Raw genomic sequence first — 20,587 nt, 5'->3', positions numbered from 1 at the left:
ACTTATCACGGGAAAATTAATATAAATTATTATTAAAGGAAAAGAGCATCACATATCAAGAACAGGTGTATCAGCAAACAATCAGCATGGGTTCAAACAAAGAAGACTGCATTTCACTAATATGCTGGAACACTACAGCTGAAGTAACAACAGCATACAATGAGATTCATACATAAATGATCTAATTTGATTTTTAGAAAACTTTGTATAAAGGTCTTCCGAGAGGTCATCAGAAGTAGGTAATATTATGAGTGGTGTCTCTCAGGGGTCAGTGCTGGGCCTGCTGCTATTTTTAATATTGTGTATATATATTAGACGGTGTACAGAAGTGATCAAGTAGGCTAACAGAACGTGTGGTGTATCAGTCCAAGGAGGTTAATCTTAAGTTATAAAGCTAACTAGTGAGGCCTCACTTGGAGTACTTTGTACAGCTGTGATCACCAAATTAAAGAAAAGACACAGTGGCAGTAAAGAAATGTCAGAGAAGCGTGGCTAGGCTGATTCAGGGGACTGAAAGGTATGAACTATAAAAGGAGACTGAAGGTTCTGAAGCTTTTCAGTTTAAGGAAACAGATTAACTGGTGACATAACTAGCTGTGTAAATTAATGGAGAGAATTAATATGGTCAGCCCCAGCTATATTTTAAATGAAGTCTTTCAACAAGAACACAGGGACACAGATGTAAACTTGTGAAGGGTAAAATTTACGCAAACATTAGAATGTTTTACATGTGGAATAAGTTTCCCAGGTGGTGGGGTAGACTGTAGTACTGTGGAGTTGTTTAAAACTTGACTTGATGCTGCTTTGGAGAAATTAGCCGGATATGCCTGAGAATCTTATTAGGCTGAAAGGCCTGTACTCATCTTATTCTATTATTAATGTTCTGATACGTGTTCCTTCTCTATGGAAGTGATGAAGGGCATCAAGCAAAATTGAAATGAAGTTGGCAGTGGTCTTGTGTAGCTGCTTACACTGCCCTAGTGCGACTCCCTAAAATCTCTCATTATTGATGATTTGTTTTCTTTACAGGTTCATTCCACCCTCTGCTACTCCAGCCTTCACTGTATTCACAATTGCTCTGTTAACATCTATTTTTGCCAGAACATCAATTAAGTTATTTATTGATAGCTGAGTCTCAGTAATCATTTTTTACTTATTATGAAGATCAAATTAAAAAACAAACAAGCAAGCATAGTGGCCTAACAACAGAACTGGAGGAGGAGGAGTACGATTTAAACACAAAGTAGCTTTACGTCCTCTGGACCTCGGTCACTTATTCTCTTGACTTACGGCCACAGCTGGCTCACTGCTTCCACACAGTGACAAGAAGGGCTGCTGTTGTCCCCCTGGAATTTGCTGAGATTTTCTTCTTCATTTTCCTTCCCGGGATAAAGTCATTTAACAATCAGATCCACAAGCAGTGACCTGACCCTGCTGTCTGCCAGACTATCTAACAAACTATTAGTGCAGAACTAAAGCAGCATTCCTGCTTGTTTCCCTCAAACAACCACTTGGCCCCTTTGTCACAGGCAAAAAGATGGCACAAGCTGAAAACTGGACTCCTCCACCCTTGGCCGTGCAGTATACTGAATAGCTTGAAGCAGCTTCAGCACTCTACCCTTTACCTCACCAAACATTTAAAACTGGACAATACAAATCTCAGACCTCGGGTATCAATAAGGAGACCTCCACCAAGATGGGCTTGGCCCACCAAAAATCATTACACGTTAAAACCAAACTAATCTTTACTGAAATGATATTCATGTCACTGTAAATCTTAGGTTGTCTGGCAACTTTAAGCTAACCAAGAGAGGGGCATGTGGGTGGTGTGTGTGGGAGAGAGTGAGTGTGTGTGTGTGTGTGTATGTTTCTGCCTGTAGATGTAAGTACAGGCACTCTGTGACAGACACTCCCATACCCAACATTTAATAAATGAGAAGAAACATCACCAGAGTGAGCCTGAAAAATGACAAAGCAACAAGTCAAAATGTACAAATTGAATGACTGAGGACTTCACTATATTAGTTTAATTAATCTAGCAATTGATTAAACACATAATAAATACAATGTATTATTAATCAATTCTATGAATGCATTAAACAGCATAATTAATATTAAATAGTCCATTGATTCTTCAGTAAATTATAACATTCAAGCAACAAGTTTGTAGCAAGTGATCTGAAAGATAATGAACAATTATAATTTAGGTTAAGTACTGAGAAAGGGTGGGACTTGAGATGAACTGCAGAGGAGCAGCATAGTTGGTTTTGGAGCTACTTGGTATTCTGTAGTCGCTCTGCCAGACTCTTACACTTGTGCTTTTCACACAAAAATTTTTTAATGAAATTGCCAAAAGTGTCTTGTGGAGGCAGGGACTGAAGACTAGTAGTCATGTGCAGGTTTCTGTTTTGCAAGACAATACAAGACCTCATCTAAGGCAATGAGAATTAGAATATGCTTCACAGTCATGTCCTCAATACTGTACAAGGTTTTTATCGAATAAAGATGGAGTGAAGGATGGCAGAAACTGACTGAAGACACAGACCTTGCTGATGCAACTTGCCTGATGATGTTGCTCTCTGTGAGATGCACCATATTAAAGAAAGACTAATCAATTACGTGATACATAATAAATGGTAAACCAAGCCTTCTCCTCTAAAGACCTCTTTTGATTAACTAAATGTTTTAAAAATACGATATCTCTTTTCTTCCCTTAATATTGCTGATGCTCAGGTTTTAAGACGAACATTAAAGGAAGTTCAGTTGCCATCACTAGTCTAAATACAGAACCCTGCCTCTAAGCCGAGCGCTTCAGCTCCTGTTAACCATCATACCTCTTTGTCCTGGATATTGGGATCGGCTTTATTTTCCATAAGCACTGCCATACAGTTTATGTAGCCTCCATAAGCAGCACACTGCAGAGGTGTCCTTCCTGCTAGGTCCTGCACATTGGGGTTAATACCATTCTCAATTAATATCTGGCAGACATCAGCATTGCCTCCCAAGGCTGCCCAGTGTAGAGGAGAGTGACCATCTTGGTCAACTAGGTCCACACGTGCCTCACCTACAATATAACACAAAATGACAAAGAATGAGCAATTGTACAAATACATTGGAGATGGAGAGATGGAGATATTTAAGGAAACATTTCTGAACAGCTAACTTTGCAAGTCATAAAAGAACGTCTGGATGCTGAGAACTACATAACGGATGGCTGACCCCAAGGGGTTTATTTTCAATAAGGAGGGTGTTGACTGGAGTTTGTGTAGTCAAGTCTTCCACTGTCACCTAATTCAACTATTTTGTTAATGGACAGATACCGTTAGATTCCTTTAATGCTAATCAGTTTGTCTTCTACTGAGTTTAAACAAATACAGTATGTGTCTTTATAAGTATTTATTACGTAATTAGTAAAATGTATCATCATAGCACTCTGAATTTGCTCTCAATGAACAGTTCAATTCAGCTTATTCTTGTATAGAAGTATTGGCTTTGATGAGAGCGATGGCGGATATTTGACACTGAGCCATAAAGAAAATGAATGCCAGAAGAGTACAGGACTCTGTTCATCTCACAGCCTTTGCTGACGTCTTGCAGATGAAGCCAAACAACATATTTTAGGTTGCTTTTGGCAACATCTAGTTTTCTACCCCTTGAGGTCGACAGCGGCCTTACACCTTAAAGTGACTTTTGCTGACAACTGCTTTGATAGAACTGACAGCAACACTTTCAGCAATCCGTTCCCTGGATTGAAATGTTCTCTCCAACTACACTCTCTGTCTTTCTGTTGTGAACATGTTAAAACGCACTAAACAGGGAAAAGAAAGGCCAGGAGATGGAAAAACACTAAAGAGCCAGTCTAGGATGTAGTCAGTGAACCTGCAGGGTTTGTGAAAATACAGCAAATGAACTGAAAATAAGCTGAAATAAAGAGAAAAAAAAAATCGGTGGCCTAAGAACAACAGCAAAGCAAAAACATCAAAATAAAACAGCAGAAAAAGTTATTCATTAAGCACACACATTTGCTTTTTAAAGGACTGTAAAGCTATGATATGGACCCTACCTTGCTGCCATCTTTTACAGGCAGGCCCAATGACATGGCATATGATATAACCAGGAACAAAAACAGCAACCTATGAGCAGGACAGAGCACAGTGTGGAGGTGCCTTACCTTTGATCAAAGTCTGGATAACCTCCTTGTGGCCCATCTCACATGCACGGAACAGTGGTGTGTGTTTCATCACATCCGTCGCGTCGACCTGAGCGCCATTTTCCCGGAGCAGCTGGACTGTGCTGACGTGACCTGACAGAGCTGCTGCATGCAGCGCTGGGGGAAAAAAAAAGAGAGAGAGAAGGTCCATTCAGAACTAAACCAGATAGCCTAAGGTGATGGAAAATTCTATAAAATATAAGAAGATACCATTGCTGGTTGTGAATTATAGAAAGGTGTTTCTTTCCTCAAAAAAAGTACAATCCTTAAATTTACAGCTTTAGCTAAATCTAAAGTGACACTGAACTTGCATCAGACGAACTTGATGTCACTCTGCCTTCGGAAATTTGTAACTCACCAGAAACGTCTGCTCCACTAAGACACTCAAACAACTGACTCACCTTCACATAATGCTGAACACTACCCGACATGGATTTATTATTCCCAAAAAATCAGTTAAGGAGCAGGTGACAAAGAATGTTTGGGTTACAAGGTTATTTAGAGCTTCACAGAGTTCAGGACTGACACCCCAAGCTGCAGGACTTGAATGGCTTTCAGATAGAAGAAAGCAACCAAATACAGATGTTGTTAGCAGTGTCATGTGTGTGGTGGCACAGAGGAGTGTGCGAGGACAGGGAGGTGTTACGTATGAGAGTTGTGTTGCCCGGCAGGAGTCATGATGGGAGTGGTGAGACATAAAAAGGGGGCACAACCCCTAGGAGGTTACTTTACAATCCTAGTTTCCAAAAAAAAAAAAAAAAAAGCAGCTTAGCTCAGAGCTTGACTTGAAATCCTTATTCTTGTCACAAGATTTACAAAAGAGCTCCAGACAATTTCTTGATTTTTTTCTTCTGGTGGAATATACACTGGACACCTGTGACTGGCCTTGTACCAAAACAAGAGGCATTCACTTCAGAGGACTGCATTTGACTAAGTGACCGTACATAATGGAAGCCAATATGAAGAAGGGAGACAAGGCAGCAGCTGGAGGAACACTGACTGGCAGCACCATCTGTCCATTTGGAGGTATTCTTTTATTATCTGCCTAAATTCAACAGAACCGTAAAATAAAATACCGTACATTGCAATTTTACATCCTGTTTATCAGTTTTATGCTGGTGCCAACGGTTGGAAATTACCTGATGCTGTCATTTTTGCTATTACTACATTTAAAATGCTCAGTAAAATAATGAATTAAGGATCAAACAAATATATGTGTCTTATGAAGGACTGGACTGTAACACTTACAGTTAGGTCCATAAATATTTGGACAGAGACAACTTTTTTCTAATTTTGGTTATGCACAAATACCACAATGAATTTTAAATGAAACAACTCAGATGCAGTTGAAGTGCAGACTTTCAACTTTAATTCAGTGGGGTGAACAAAACGATTGCATAAAAATGTGAGGCAACTAAAGAATTTTTTTAGCACAATCCCTTCATTTCAGGGGCTCATCACTCTGTTATGTTTTATATGTTTATAGATTCATTGTTGTCATGAGCACAGAGTACTCTTGAGTGTAACAATCATCTTCCTTACCTGAAACATCTCCGAATGCACTTTACACCACAGTCTACCTTTAGGAGACATTTAGGAGGAGATATTAAGCTAAGTCAACCAATATCTGGGCCTCTGCTTCAGATTCTACTGATTACAAGATGTTCAGGGTCCTATAGGCTTTGACAAATACGACTCCCATACTGATCTAAAAAAGCTCTGTCTTATTTTATAGTGACTTCTGTAAAAACTGGTACAGAGGAGCTTCTTAGGATATGAATTTGTTATCCATCCATCTTCCTAACCATTTCAGTTCATTTCAGGGTAGAGGGAGATCTTCCCCACAGTTTACCAAACTGCCAGTACATTCACTCACACCCACCAGGGCAATTTACATCTTGAAATAGGATGTTAAAATAAGATTACACAACATTCTCAAATTTACCTAATCAAGTTTAGGGCAATTGGAGACTTGTGATATCCCATGAGCATTAGGCACAAGGTAGAAAACCTCCCTGGACATGGCACCAGTCCATCGCAAGGCCCACATTCGCACACGCCCACACTTACATTCAAATTGGGAATGGCCGACACAAACACACACTCACACATACAGTCATGGCCGAAATTATCAGCACCCCTGGAATTTTCCCAGAAAATGCACCATTTCTCCCAGAAAATGTTTTGGTATACACATGTTTATTTTCTTTATGTGCATTGGAACAACACAAAAAACAGAGAAAAAAAGCCAAATGTGACATCATTTCACACAAAACTCAAAAACCAGGCTGGATAAAATGATTGGCACCATCAACTTAATATTTGGTTGCACGCCCTTTGGAAAAAATAACTGAAATTAAGCGCTTCCTATAACCATCAACAAGCTTGTTACACCTCTCAACTGGAATTTCCAACCACTCTTCTTTTGCAAACTGCTCAAGGGATCTCAGATTTGAAGGACGCCTTCTCCCAACAGCAGTTTTGAGATCTCTCCATAAGGTGTTCAATCGGATTTAGATCCGGACTCATTGCTGGCCACTTCAGAATTCTCCAGCGCTTTGTCTTCAACCATTTCTGGGTGCTTTTAGAGGTATGTTTGGGGTCATTGTCCTGCTGGAACACCCATGACCTCTGACGCAGACCCAGCTTTCTGACACTGGGCCCTACATTGCACCCCAATATCTTTTGGTAGTCTTCAGATTTCATGATGCCTTGCACACAGTCAAGGCATCCAGTGCCGGAGGCAGCAAAACATCCCCGAACATCTTAGAACCTCCACCATGTTTGACTGTAGGTACTGTGTTCTTTTCTTCATAGGCCTCATTCTGTTTTCTGTGAACAGTAGAATGATGAGCTTTACTAAAAAGCTCTACCTTGGTCTCATCTGTCCACAAGACGTTCACTCAGAAGAATTTTGGCTTCCTCAGGTACATTTTAGCAAACTCCAGTCTGGCTTTTTTATGTTTCTGTGTCAGCAGTGGGGTCCTCCTGGCTCTCCTGCCATAGCGTTTCATTTCGTTCAGATGTTGACGGATAGTTCGAGCTGACACTGTTGCACCCGGAGTCTGCAGAACAGCTTGAATATTCAGACTATCCTTCATTGCAGTCTTTTATCAATTTTTCTCTTCTGTCCACATCCAGGGAGATTAGCTATAGTGCCATGTGTTGTGAACTTCTTGATTATGCTGCTCACAGTGCACAAAGGAACATGATGATTGCTGGAGATGGATTTGTAACCTTGAGATTGTTGATATTTTTCCACAATTTTTGTTCTCAAGTACTCAGACAATTCTCTGCTCCGCTTTCTGTTCTCCATGCTTAGTGTGGCACACTCAGACACACAACAGAAAGGATGTGTCAACTTTTCTCCATTTTAACTGGCTTCAGGTGTGATTGCTATATTGCCAGCACCTGTTTCTTGCCACAGGTGAGTTCAAACGAGCATCAGATGTTTGAAATAAAACGATTTACCCACAATTTTGAAAAGGTGCCAATAATTTTGTCCGGCCCATTTTTGGAGTTTTGTGTGAAATGATGTCAGATTTGGCTTTTTTTCACATAAACGAAATAAACATGCGTATACCAAAACATTTGTAATTGCAACAATGTTCTGGGAGAAATGGTGCATTTTCTGGGAAAATTCCAGGGGTGCCGATAATTTCGGCCATGACTGTACATGTCTTTGAAAATATGGGCAGAAACCTGAGGTAAGCAAAAGCAAATCTCATATAGACATTGGGGGAACATGCAAATTCCACAAAGATGATAGCTGGGTGTGGGATTTGAACCCAGGACCATAGACTAACCACTGTGTTATTGTGCTGCCCCTGAATTGGGGGTGCCTTTTTTTGTTGTTTTATACTAAGAGTGTGTTTCTCAGTGGTCCATCTCATTAAATTCTGTGCCCCCAAAAGCTTTGCGTCTCAGCTATCCACAAGACCAACATCATTCATTACTATCTGTGAAGACTGCAAACAAAGAGGACTGATTTAAGAACATTTATGGCCTTGGAACCCCTGTAGATTTTATTTATTTTGCTGACCTCCCGGCCGTCTAACCTTACTTAGTGCCTTTGTTACTTATTCTTTAATATTATTTCCTAATCTTACTTGTTTTTCATTTCATATGACTTTCTTTTTGTCATCTTGTAAAGCACTTTGAGCTACACTGCCTCTATGAAAATGTGCTATATAAATAAATGTTATTGTTGTTGTATTCATCACTCAGATACATATTAAAAGAGCTCTCAGCAGAAAATACAATTTGCCCCCAGTTTTACATTTAGTGACATATCCCTGGGATACTCGCTTTCGTAAAACATTTTAATTATGCATTATAATAAAGCCATAGAAACTTTTAGACCTTTCACAATTATGTGGATGAACAGCCACTGCAGTGCCAGCAACTGTACGCAATGCTCACCATTGCCAGAGATTCTGTATTCTCCCAAAGATCAACCTGCCTGATAGCATCAGTTAAGCCTCAGGTATACATAACAAAATCGCTCACTGATATATGACTGATTGCTCACTGATTCATAATTGGAAACAAACAAAAATAAAGCGCAGATGTGCTAGGAAACAGACAAAACCAAGTAACCTGTAAAACAAACAGCACAGTGATTCATGGTCAAGAAGGCAGAAGACCCAAGATCAAAAGATCTCCCAGTAATGAGCAATGAGCCATCTTAAAAAGCCTCTCAGCTATTCAGTTCAGGGATGTGGCAAGCTGACGTACTTTTTGAAAATAAAGAGGACTTTTCCTGACTAGCCATTCCAAGAAATGTCAGCTTTCCAGCTTAGTTGGAAACAGGGCAGGTAAAAGGAATAACAAAATGACACAGAGCTCCATTAAATCTAAACAAATGATTTATTTAGGAACATTTTAGCGCTACCCCTTGAACCCTGGTATGATAACACCTTCTGTGTTGAGTTTGTCATGACCCCTAATGCCTACCAAGTTTCCAAAGACATACTGTCTGCTCTCCTGTTTGTTCCAGACATGTGCCTTTAGCTCTCTGGATAAACTCCATCTCCCAGTGACTCTTTAGTTTAAAAAGGCAAAAAGAACAAATGGATGATATTTGATGCTACATTGTTTTTCCTGACTAGGGGTGCTTCTGGGGAAGAAAATTTGGAGAAAATGAAAGAGTTGGTGGAGGGAGCCTCTATCCCCACACCGCCCTGTTTTCAGTTCTGATTTTACGGCCTTGTTTTTTTTTATTCAAAGTACACGAGTTTTCTTGTAATCCCAACCTTTTCTCTTTTTTTTTTTTTGGAAGGAAGTCAAGTGCAGCCAAACAATTCCCCTGGCCAAGACTTCTACAATAAGGCTTTGTCTCCAAGGCTCCCTCCTGGCTGACTTGTCGGTAAAGGCCGAGTGACGGAATTGAATGGGGAAAGAGAGGGGCTCTGCTTCTCACTGATGTGCTATGGAGACTGTAGGGACAAAACAAAGGAATGTGACTATCGCTCACACATTAAACAAAAAAATGGCAGGACCCAGTAAGGTACATTTCATTTAAAAACAGTAGTCACAGTCAAAACACTATGCAGATATCGGTCCATCTAAGCCAGTCATGTGGCATATACAGGAGAAACTGAGCAGGCTAATGTGCTCGGTACAGCTACAGCAGTGAACACACTGACGTATTTCTAATGCGTAGTTTGATGAGGCACGTCATCCACATGCTTACTGGCAGGTGCCATAGGTCAAGGAGAAGGAGCTCCACAAAAACTTGGCAAAGAGCACCTTTCAGTTAACCTCAGGCCATCACTCATGGTCATCATTTCCATTTCTCTTTTCCTGATGAGTGTTACAACTTCAGCACACTGAACTGAACTGACTAGGCTATCCTATTTCCAGCAACTTCCATCAGCTAATCTATGGAATATCCTGATACTCCCAGGCCAGACAACTGATACAACCCCTCCAGCATTCCTTGCATCTGCTCCTTGGTCTTCTCCGAGTGGGCTACGTGTTTCACTCCCCTATGGACAGTGCTTAGGAGGTTATCTTAACTGCATAGTCAAAACACCCCTCAATGCTGAGAAGCAGAGGTCCTCCTGTAGGGATGATCACAGGGAGTGACTCCGGCAATATTGTGCAGTGATGGTACTATGAAGGACTACTGAATGACTCAAGTGCATCTCGTCTTGAGGGTCATATGATGGCAAAGCTTAATGCGTCAGCAAGATTCTTTGTGTGGGGAAAGTGAATAGCGGACTCTCCATCTGCTGTGCACATGCTCAAAAAGTAGTTAAACACCAGTAGTTGAAAATTATGCTACAACTCTCCTGGATCCTGGGTGGTAACGCCATTATCACACTAGCATCAAATGATGTAACAGGAAATGTTACTGTAGAGTCCTGTAAAAGGCGTAATAGGCTCTTGTGTCTGGTATGGAGGCAAACAGCTTAATGAAAGCTGGCAAAGCTGCTACAATTCCTGCCTCATTAATGAGAAACTGAAGATCAACGAGTGTCATCTTTGTGCCTTTCTAGTAAATAAGCCATTTCAGTAATAGTACTTTTCTTGGTGAGTTCATAAAACTCAACACTATGTACTAAAGACAACTGAAACAATTATTTATATGCTGTGCTTCTCAAGTACATTAGAAATATCACACTAACTAACTTCACTCTATTATGTAGTTAGTGCAGTGCCTATGAAAAATAGTCACCCCTTGAAAGCTACAGATTGTTTTGTTATACAGCATAGAATCTCAGTGGATTTGATTTGGCTTTTTTGACATACTGTAGATGCCCAGTTCAAAACAGATCTCTGCAGGGTGATCTAAATGATTTACAAATACATAAATAATGGATCGTGCAAGTACTCACCCCCTTCAAGTCACTATTTAAAAGATGCACCTTTGGCAGCCATGACAGCCTTGAGTCTGTGCGGACAGGTCTGGAGATCTGGACTCTGACTCGGCCACTTCAGGGCTTTAAGTTATTCTGAAGCCATTTTTGTGTAGTTTTGGCTTAATGCTTCTGGTTATTTTGCTGGCAAACAATTCTTTTTTTTGCAGACTGCATCAGCTTTTCCTCCAGGATTTCCCTGTGTTTTTGCTGCATTCATTTTCCCCTTTACCCTTACAATGCCTCCTGCACCATTTTCACAGCATGATGTTGTCACTACTACAGTAAGTTGGGTTTTTTTTGTTTAATTATTGTAATATTTGACTTACTCTTTCCAAAATGTCATGCACATTTTTTTTGACAGTGTCTTTCTTTTTGCCACTCTCCTATAAAGCGGAGACTGGTGAGGCACCCAGGCTACAGATGTCAGCACGGTCTCTCCAATCTCTCTACCAGTGACTTCACAGACTTCCTCAGAATGTTATTTCGATTTAGGTTAGGCCGTCATACTGACTCACCACAAGCTGGACCTTTCACATACAGGCACATGCATACTACGGTCAACTGAAACCCCAGACAGGTGATCTCCATTGAACTAATTCTGTGAATTTTAAAACCAAATTGCTGCACCAATGATGATTTAGCTGTCTTATGCAATCAACTATTTTGTGTTTAATATTTGTAACAAAATTTAGACTGCTTTACAGAGATTTATTCTTACTTTGACAACTTTTTGTTGATCAGTGTCAAAAAAGCCAAACAATCCACAATGACTCAATATTGTAGAACAATAAAACATGAAACTTCCATGGGAGAAATACTTTTTACAGGCATTCATTAATTCTCAAACCTGCTTAGTGCACGAAGGACAAGGCAGGACACAGCCCTGGCCAGGGCGCCAGTCCACTACAGAACCACATACAGAGAAATTTAGATTTGGGAAGTAACATCACTTCTTTAAAAATGTTGAAGGAACACTGGACTCCCTGGAGGGTTTTTTTTTGGCCATAATTTTAAATGAAAATAACAAAAAAAAGTTAAGCATTTACTTCAGTTTCTAAGGTGAGGCTGCTGAGTTACTTACATCCAAATACTGACAATTACTGATCATCAGATCAGACAAAGTTGCAAATAACACTGAGTGCTAAAAGGAAGCAGCTTATGTACTGTAACAAAAGGCGCTAATAAGGCGCCTGACCCGACACAGATGAACACGGAGGCACGTATATAATAAAAGACTTATTTTTCTTCAGCTGGAGGGCACGTCTCCCCCGTGTCCCCCAGCCACAACACAGTCCCAATTTAAACGCACTGCTCCTCTGTACCACCACTCCTCCCTGGTAACCTTGTCCTCCTCCACCTGACTCTGGCCGCTGAGTGGTGGCTGCTGGCTCCTTTTATTGGGCACCCAGAGGTGCTCCAGGTGCTTGATTGCCAACATCCGGCTGTGGCGAATATGCTACCAAGACAGGCTCAGAAGTCCCAGCTGCAGCACCCCCTGGTGCTGCCTGAGGGACCCAACAGTGCTGCACCCAACTCCAATTCCCATGGAGCCCTGCAGGAAACCGAGACACCACTCCAACCCAGGGGGGCGGCCATCCAGCGTCCAGGGGGAGGTATTGCACCGTCCAGGGCTGCTCCCCCTGAATATACAGTGAAGGGGCATCCCGGCCGTCCACCACAGTACTTATTAACAAATAATGGCTTAAATAATGTAAACACTAAAAAACAACAAAATATAACACTGCAAAATTTAAATAATAAATTCATCCCTCTGTAACACATATAAATGCCTGCTTCATCCAGTGATGATTTAGCATAACCAGCGTATAATTTCTGGAGTGACACAATACCACATAGCAACTGGGAAATGACGACTTGCTTTATTAAAGGAGCAGTTCAATTAAAAGAAGAAACTAGTTGGGACAAATGGGACAAAAACATAAAATGCCCGTCTTACAGTGTTACTAAATAGGTTCTATATAAAACAAATCCATCTTTATAATTTGTCTTTAATGTCTCTAAAATACCTTTCAAACTACTTTAAGGTTATGAATTAAATCTGGCTAAAGAAGATTCAGTAGCTCTGCTGTGTGATACCAATTAACTCGTCAAGCCCTTCACATGTATTAAGCATGATGATTAAAGAGTCACATATAGCAGAGCTATGAGATCAATCCAAAGAATTACTCAGGGCAAGGAACCCAAGTAGTTGGGGTGTTATGTTGCAAAATGTATTGCTAAGTCCAGAATGTATTGTTGTGGTGCGGTTTACTACTGACTGACACACGTGAGCTGTGCTCATTGCCAGCTGCAGCCAAGCTGATGTAATGTCAATGTCTTACTCCAAGCTGATGTTCACTTCAGTGCACACAGATGCATAATGCATTCGCTGGCACGTAGCACACTCTGACTTCATGACAGCATACGTTGAGGCATGATGCAAGATGCAACGTTCAGGATGTACACCCAGTAGTGGTAAACTAGCACGTAGAATGTGTGGAGTTTCGGACTGATATGGAGGTAGCAGACATACTTATTTACTCACTCAATAAAACTCTCGTATAACAGAATACATTTTTTTCCAGTCCATTCCGTATGGTGTTAAAAAAGTGAAGATTTGGCAACTTCATTCTTAAAAAATACAATCACTCAGCCTTTATATGGAGCCCTGCAGCTTGGATTTCAGATCAGTCTGTCTTTATAACGCAACAGCTGTCCCGTAAATCAATGTTGACATGGGGAGTTTTACATTTTATATTGGGTTAAATCAGACTATTCAACCAAATGAAGATTTTATCATTCAGGTACATTATCGTCAATCAGATTATCACTCTTTACATTGTGTTTTACATACGATCTTTACGCGTGTTATATAAGTAAAGGAGACCCGTTGGCTCAGCCACCAAGTGTCAGTTACTTCACTTTTGTTTAGCACCTTTCACTAGTGAGTTTAAGCTCAGTCCTATTAGATGCCTAAGCTATTTTGGCCCAATTCATTTCAAAACTCACTTTTACACTGTATTTAAGAATGTCATCTAATACAGAATATGTGGTTCCAATAGAAATATTTTTTCCTTCTATATAGGGACTTGAAGTGCAAAAAATGACAATACTGAAACACTAAGGTGAAGAAAATCTTACCCAATGACCTGGGGTTAGAATAAGGTGAACACCTCTTTTCCAAGACATAAAAATAAGGTTTATGTCAAGAAGGGCATCCAGCCATAAAAACTTCTGCTCCAATACCCACTTTGAGGTTGGCCACTGGCCAACCAGGTTGAATCCAAAAAATGGCTGTTGAACCAACAGAAGAAATGAATTAAACCTGCTCAGTGATTCTGATAAAGATCTGGCTGACAGCACTTGTGAGGCGTGTGCTAGTAGAGCCGTCAACCTGGGTTGTCAAACACACTGCAGCTGCAGGGCTCACTGTACATGGAGTTTGCCTCACACAGCAGGGTCACAGAAAAGAGGCAAACAGCCAGTATAGCATTCATTATCTGTTGATAAAAAAGGAAAGAGAATATAAATCAAAGGACATCATGCTTAGACTGTATAATGCCTTTGAGTGAGGCTACATCTAGAATATTGTGTGCAATTCTAGTCAATATGCTACAAACATGCTAGAGAGAAGAGGGATGAAGTTAATCCTGGGAAACAAGAGCCTGTCCTACTGTGACAAACTAAGCAGTTTTAAACCTCTAGCTTTCAGCAGGGAACAGCTGAATAAGAACCTAATCCAAGTCTTCAAAATTCTCAAAGACACTGATAAGAAATTTGACAAGATGAGAGGAGACCATTCGGCCTCTCAAGTTTGTTTGTTTAGCTAATAACTAAGCTGTCCCAATATCTCATCCAGATGCTTCTTAAAGGTTGTCAAGGTTAAAGTCACAGTATTGTCCTGAAAAAGTGGACCCAGCAGAATTCTTAGAATTAAATAGCGTATTACATACTTGTGGACATCAATGAACACAGAGGAGAAGTATGATTAAGGTAGAAACCAGGAAACACTTTCTCATGCAGAGTTTTGAGAATCTTAAAGAGACTACCACGCCGTTGAGATGAAGTGGAAACCTTGACACTGGGACAGCTTAGCTTTGAATTTACCAGAGGAGCTTGATGGACTGAATTTTTCAATCACATTTGTCAAACTTCTTCTGTTCTCTTCTATCATCCTCATTTTCAGTGCCTTCTGATTTTCCGTCTTTGAGTTGAAACCAGTACATCTGCATGGCACGTATTTGCAGATGATGGACTTTTGCACCTTTGTATCTCAGAGGGAATTGCTTTTTCTAAATCTACTATGTTCTTCATTACCCATCTGTTTATGGCTTTACATTTCTTCTATTGTTATGCAGATGACACACAGGTCAATCTACACACTTACCCCAGGATTCATCTTCTATGATCTGATGCTAGTGAATATTTGGACATCAATGTCTGATGGGTAGCAATTAGTTGCAGTTAAACTGCACCAAATGTGAAACCGTTCTTTTTAGCAATCTATAAAAAAAGGTTGAAATTGCTTCTTACAATGGCTGCTTTATCTCACTGTCTTTCTTGGTTAAAATCTGACACGTCACTGTCATTTCATGGTCATATTACTGCCATCCACAAAACCTCAAGTCAGTTGCCTTAGACACTTATTCACACACAGGCCATATTCGAACAAGCAAGAATTGCAACATGCTCTGTCCACAGGACAGTAATATTACCTTGTAGCAGTGCTACTATCAGTAAGAACTGCATCTCCCAGCAGTCCATGCAGGGGCTGTTGCGGTCAAAGGTGGTCAACTGAGGTTAAAAGGAGGGCAGGTGGCCAAAAGAAGAAAAAGTTGTTTTTGTTGTACGTTGTGTGTTGCATTTATCTGTCAGACTGCCTGCTGTTAATTCAGCCATATTTAATCATATTTTCCTGGATTGTATTTGTTTGTTGGGGTCTGGATCGCCTGTCTACCTGTGTACTGAGGACTGTGTTTGGATTCATTGGCTTTCCCGCAAGAAAAGGAGCGCTCCTGAACCATCCATCCATCTTCATCCTTTCAGCAACTACCGGTAGGACTGTGTTTTCCCTTCCCTTTCAACATACAGATCTCTGGACTAAATCTCGTCACCTCTCATTTCATCCGGTTTGGTTTTTCCATGGAGTTTGCTGTGTGGTGTTTGTGTTTATATGTTAAATGTAATATCGCAGAAGGGGTCAGGGGTGATATTATTGTTTTCATTTAGTTAATTTAATTTCATTATATTCTTAATTGTTTAAGGTTCCCAGTGTGCTTTATTTGGTCTCTGTTGTGAGTGTGTGTGGGTCGATCCAAGGCTGGGGGTGTCCCTGGTATCTCCTTCACTAAAATAAATAAATCACCGTCACATTGACGGTGTGAAACTTAGCGGCCCCTGACCGCTACAACCTTATGCTTGGTGTCGAGAAGCTTTCGTATCATCCCTGTTGTCATTCAGTGTTTTTGTCTTTGACGGACTAACTTTGGTGCAATCTGACTTTGTACCGTTTATTTTGTGGTGTTTAAAAGCTTTTTACATTTGAACAGTAACAATCTTGGATAGTGTTTGCCTGGTGAAAACCGTTGTATTGTGCTAAAGTTCATGGCTTCATTGTTGTTGGCAATGGTGCACCACTATAGATGATATTTATTGTTAAGAGTGGTGTTCCACAGGGGTCAGTGCTAGGGCCGCTGCTATTTTTAATATATATAAATGATTTAGATAGGAATATAAGTAACAAGCTGCTTAAGTTTGCAGATGATACCAAGATAGGTGGATTAGCAGATAATTTGGAATCCGTTATATCATTACAGAAGGACTTGGATAGCATACAGGCTTGGGCAGATTTGTGGCAGATGAAATTTAATGTCAGTAAATGTAAAGTATTACACATAGGAAGTAAAAATATTAGGTTTCAATACACAATGGGCGGTCGGAAAATCGAGAGTACACCTTATGAGAAGGATTTAGGAGTCATAGTGGACTCTAAGCTATCAACTTCCAAACAGTGTTCAGAAGCCATTAAGAAGGCTAACAGAATGTTAGGTTAAATAGCACGATCTGTGGAGTACAAGTCCAAGGAGGTTCTGCTCAACCTTTATAATGCACTGGTGAGGCCTCATCTTGAGTACTGTGTGCAGTTTTGGTCTCCAGGCTACAAAAAGGACACAGCAGCACTATAAAAGGTCCAGAGAAGAGCGACTAGGCTGATTCCAGGTCTACAGGGGATGAATTATAAGGAAAGATTAAAAGAGCTGAGCCTTTACAGTTTAAGCAAAAGAAGATTAAGAGGTGACATGATTGAAGTGTTTAAAATTATGAAGGGAATTAGTACAGTGGATCGAGACTTGTATTTTAAAATGAGCTCATCAAGAACACGGGGACACAGTTGGAAACTTGTTAAGGGTAAATTTCGCACAAACATTAGGAAGTTTTTCTTTACACAAAGAACGATAGACACTTGGAATAAGCTACCAAGTAGTGTGGTAGACAGTAAGACGTTAGGGACTTTCAAAACTTGACTTGATGTTTTCTTGGAGGAAACAAGTGGATAGGACTGGCGAGCTTTGTTGGGCTGAATGGCCTGTTCTCGTCTAGGTTGTTCTAATTCTAATTCTAATTCTATTTTGATATGGTTGTGATGGGGTGGCACAGTGGCACAGTGGGTAGCACTGCTGCCTCACAGTTTCGGAGACCTGGGTTCGCTTCCCGGGTCCTCCCTGTGTGGAGTTTGCATGTTCTCCCCGTGTCTGCGTGGGTTTCCTCCAGGAACTTCGGTTTCCTCCCACAGTCCAAAGACATGCAGGTTAGGTGGATTGGTGATTCTAAATTGTCCCGTGTGTGTGTGTGTGTGTGTGTGTGTGTGTTCTGCAGTGGGCTGGCACCATGCCCGGGATTTGTTCCTGCCTTGCACCCTGTGTTGGCTGGGATTGGCTCCAGCAGACCCCCCGTGACCCTGTGTTCAACGGGTTGGAAAATGGATGGATGGATGGATGGTTGTGATGTCAAGATGACTACTGCAATCCCTGTATTACAGTAAAAATCTCTGTCTTGTCAAATCTTACTTTTCTTTCTAGTGTTACAGGTGGCAAAAACGTGATACCAAGAAGAATTTAGCATTAGAACCTTTTTGGATTTTCTTCCTGATTTCATTGTATTGGCTTTATTCTAGACTTCTACTTATTTCCAGACCCTACCTTGTTTCATCTCGCTTATCAATCCTCTCTGCTACAAAGCAGCTGCAACCTCAATCTTTAATAACTCGGATTCACTGCTATTACTTGTTGTTTGCCAGTCTCTATATAAAGGCCATTGAGTGGTTGCTGTACGATTTATAAAGGCATGCAGGTGTCCTCATATCATGCAGTCTTACAATCCCTTCTGTTGCTGCTAATAACTGGCCCTGGAGCGTATCTTAGCAGCATGGGGCACAAGGCATAAAGCAGCCCCTGACATTACACTGGTGTGTCACACAGCACTTCAGCATATACATAAAATGCCTTGCCCTATGGTTTTAGTACTTAGTCTATGTACATAAAATCTCTAATTACTGTTATACTTACTATCCACAAACTGCCATTCCCAGTTGTAGCTACAGGCAATAGTAAGGCAGCAGAATTCCAGTAGGGGACACTGGGGTAATCCTTGACAGTAATTTTGTAAGGTTTTTCCTTAACAACTGGACATTCTCATCAAATAATTCACACTTGAGTGGCTGCACAGCTTTGACTGCCCACCCTGGTCCAGTTAAGTTGTGCCAAACCATTCCCCCTAAATGCCACCTCCCCCATCCCCTCAAACCCAAACTTTTCAGCCCTACTCATTAATGTAAATCAACCCGCCTCTTTAAACTGTCATTGGTAAGGGATCCATTAATCACATGAATCATCAATTCCATCCCTTCAGCCTCTGAAATAATAAAGCTTCTCAACTTTTGGCAGTATAAAGAAACAGTCTCCAGCTCTTGGGATGTTTTGCATGGTAATGTCTATTAAAGCAAAGACAGAACTGTGGCCTCTTTTCAGTTTAACACAACAAAAAAAAAAACTGCAACTCAGCAATGTCAGCGTTCACCAAGCAAAAAGAGCCCCCAATTCACACTGACTCTTCTGTGCTGCCTCTCTACAGGGTCACCTCCATTTTGCCCACTCCTATAGCTAGATCTTGGTAAAAGGCCACAAGTAGCTAGGTTGGCAGGTATAAGTCTGTCAAATAAGTGGGCGCAGTTTATAAAGGATAAATGCCTGTGTCAGACATTACAAGAGCAGTGTTTTACAGGTGAAGTGTCTAAGGCATGATAAGTGGTAAACCACATGAGTGCGGCACTTCTACACCTCTAAGGACCCACAACAGGCAGACAAAAACAAGTCTATAAGAAGGTAAAGGACTCTTATGGAGAAGGCAGACAAAGGAAGGATTGTGCAAGCAGCAGTGCCACTTCCACGGGTGTTTTGGTGGAATTCAGTGCATCTGGGGTTTGCCACCATCAATCTCCTAGTAATAACCACCACTGATATTATGACCACAGTAATGTGTTAGTTCTTCCGTTTCAAAAGGGCTCTTTGTCGTTTTTGACAGAACTACGGTGGGTATTATGGGTGTTTTAGCACATTCTCTTTGCACTATTGGCTTGAATGTCAGTGTCTGGTATGCAGACCACTCTCAACGAGAAGTCTTGCACTGATCCACCTTTTGATGAATCAAACTTTATATGAACAAGACAGATTTTCATATGATTATTCATTACAGATTATCATATGATTATTCAGATTATTCATATGAACAAGACAGATTATCCAGGAAAGGCAACCAGTACAACACATGCTGGACTTGGCGAGAAATACCCACCACTGTTTTAAACATAAATATTCACCCAGCTACAATACTTACCAGTTCCGCCATACTTGTCGGCCATGTTGATGTCCAAATCTGGCTTTAAGCTGAGCATGACACGGATGACATCATCGCTTCCCTTCCCAGCTGCCCACATGAAGGCTGTTCTGCCCTCTAAGTCGGGGTCATCTTTGACAGTTGGGTGCTCCAGGAACACCTTTACTGTTTCCTGTTGGGAATGGTAAAATATCATGAGAAAGGTGGTGTTACAGGAAACATACTGTACATTGTTAAAACATTAAAATATATGCCAATTTGCTAAATTTAATATCTGTTTGTGTATTTGGCTAAGGCAAGTTACTAACTTTTTTCCCATTTTTAATGAGCTTGGGCTTTGGCTCGGTTCTACCGTTACCAAAGTGCATTCTGTGTGAAGTTGTTCATTTGTTTTTCCAGACGTCGTCCAATGACATGCTGTTAGGTTGAGTAACATGCTTATATTTTTCAACTATTTGTGTGCAGTATAATTTGCCAATATCCTCAATTGGCCTTTTTCACTACTTGCTGCTGGAATGAGCTCAATCCTAAATATTAGGATATTCTGAACAAAACACGGGCTGCAGATGGATCTTCCCACGTTAAAGTGGCCCAAAATAAACCTAAATATCAAAGAGAC

The 20,587-nt window shown here is 40.7% G+C and overlaps 1 protein-coding gene across 3 annotated transcripts in view; it reads right to left on the bottom strand.

Moving 5' to 3' along the window:
* invs (inversin) overlaps positions 1 to 20,587 on the bottom strand; it is a 202,741-nt gene that overhangs the window by 28,421 nt on the left and 153,733 nt on the right. For all 3 annotated transcript variants that reach the window (XM_039737489.1, XM_039737491.1, XM_039737490.1), the window contains 3 exons: positions 19,969 to 20,140; positions 4,172 to 4,327; positions 2,835 to 3,064 (listed from right to left, as the gene is read on the bottom strand). In XM_039737489.1, coding sequence (XP_039593423.1) covers positions 2,835 to 3,064; positions 4,172 to 4,327; positions 19,969 to 20,140 — 558 coding nt within the window. The remainder of the gene's footprint in view (positions 1 to 2,834; positions 3,065 to 4,171; positions 4,328 to 19,968; positions 20,141 to 20,587) is intronic.

The sequence above is a fragment of the Polypterus senegalus genome, chromosome 15, assembly GCF_016835505.1.
Source record: "Polypterus senegalus isolate Bchr_013 chromosome 15, ASM1683550v1, whole genome shotgun sequence".
NCBI lineage: Eukaryota > Metazoa > Chordata > Cladistia > Polypteriformes > Polypteridae > Polypterus > Polypterus senegalus.
This window is presented reverse-complemented; position numbering and strand designations above follow the sequence as displayed.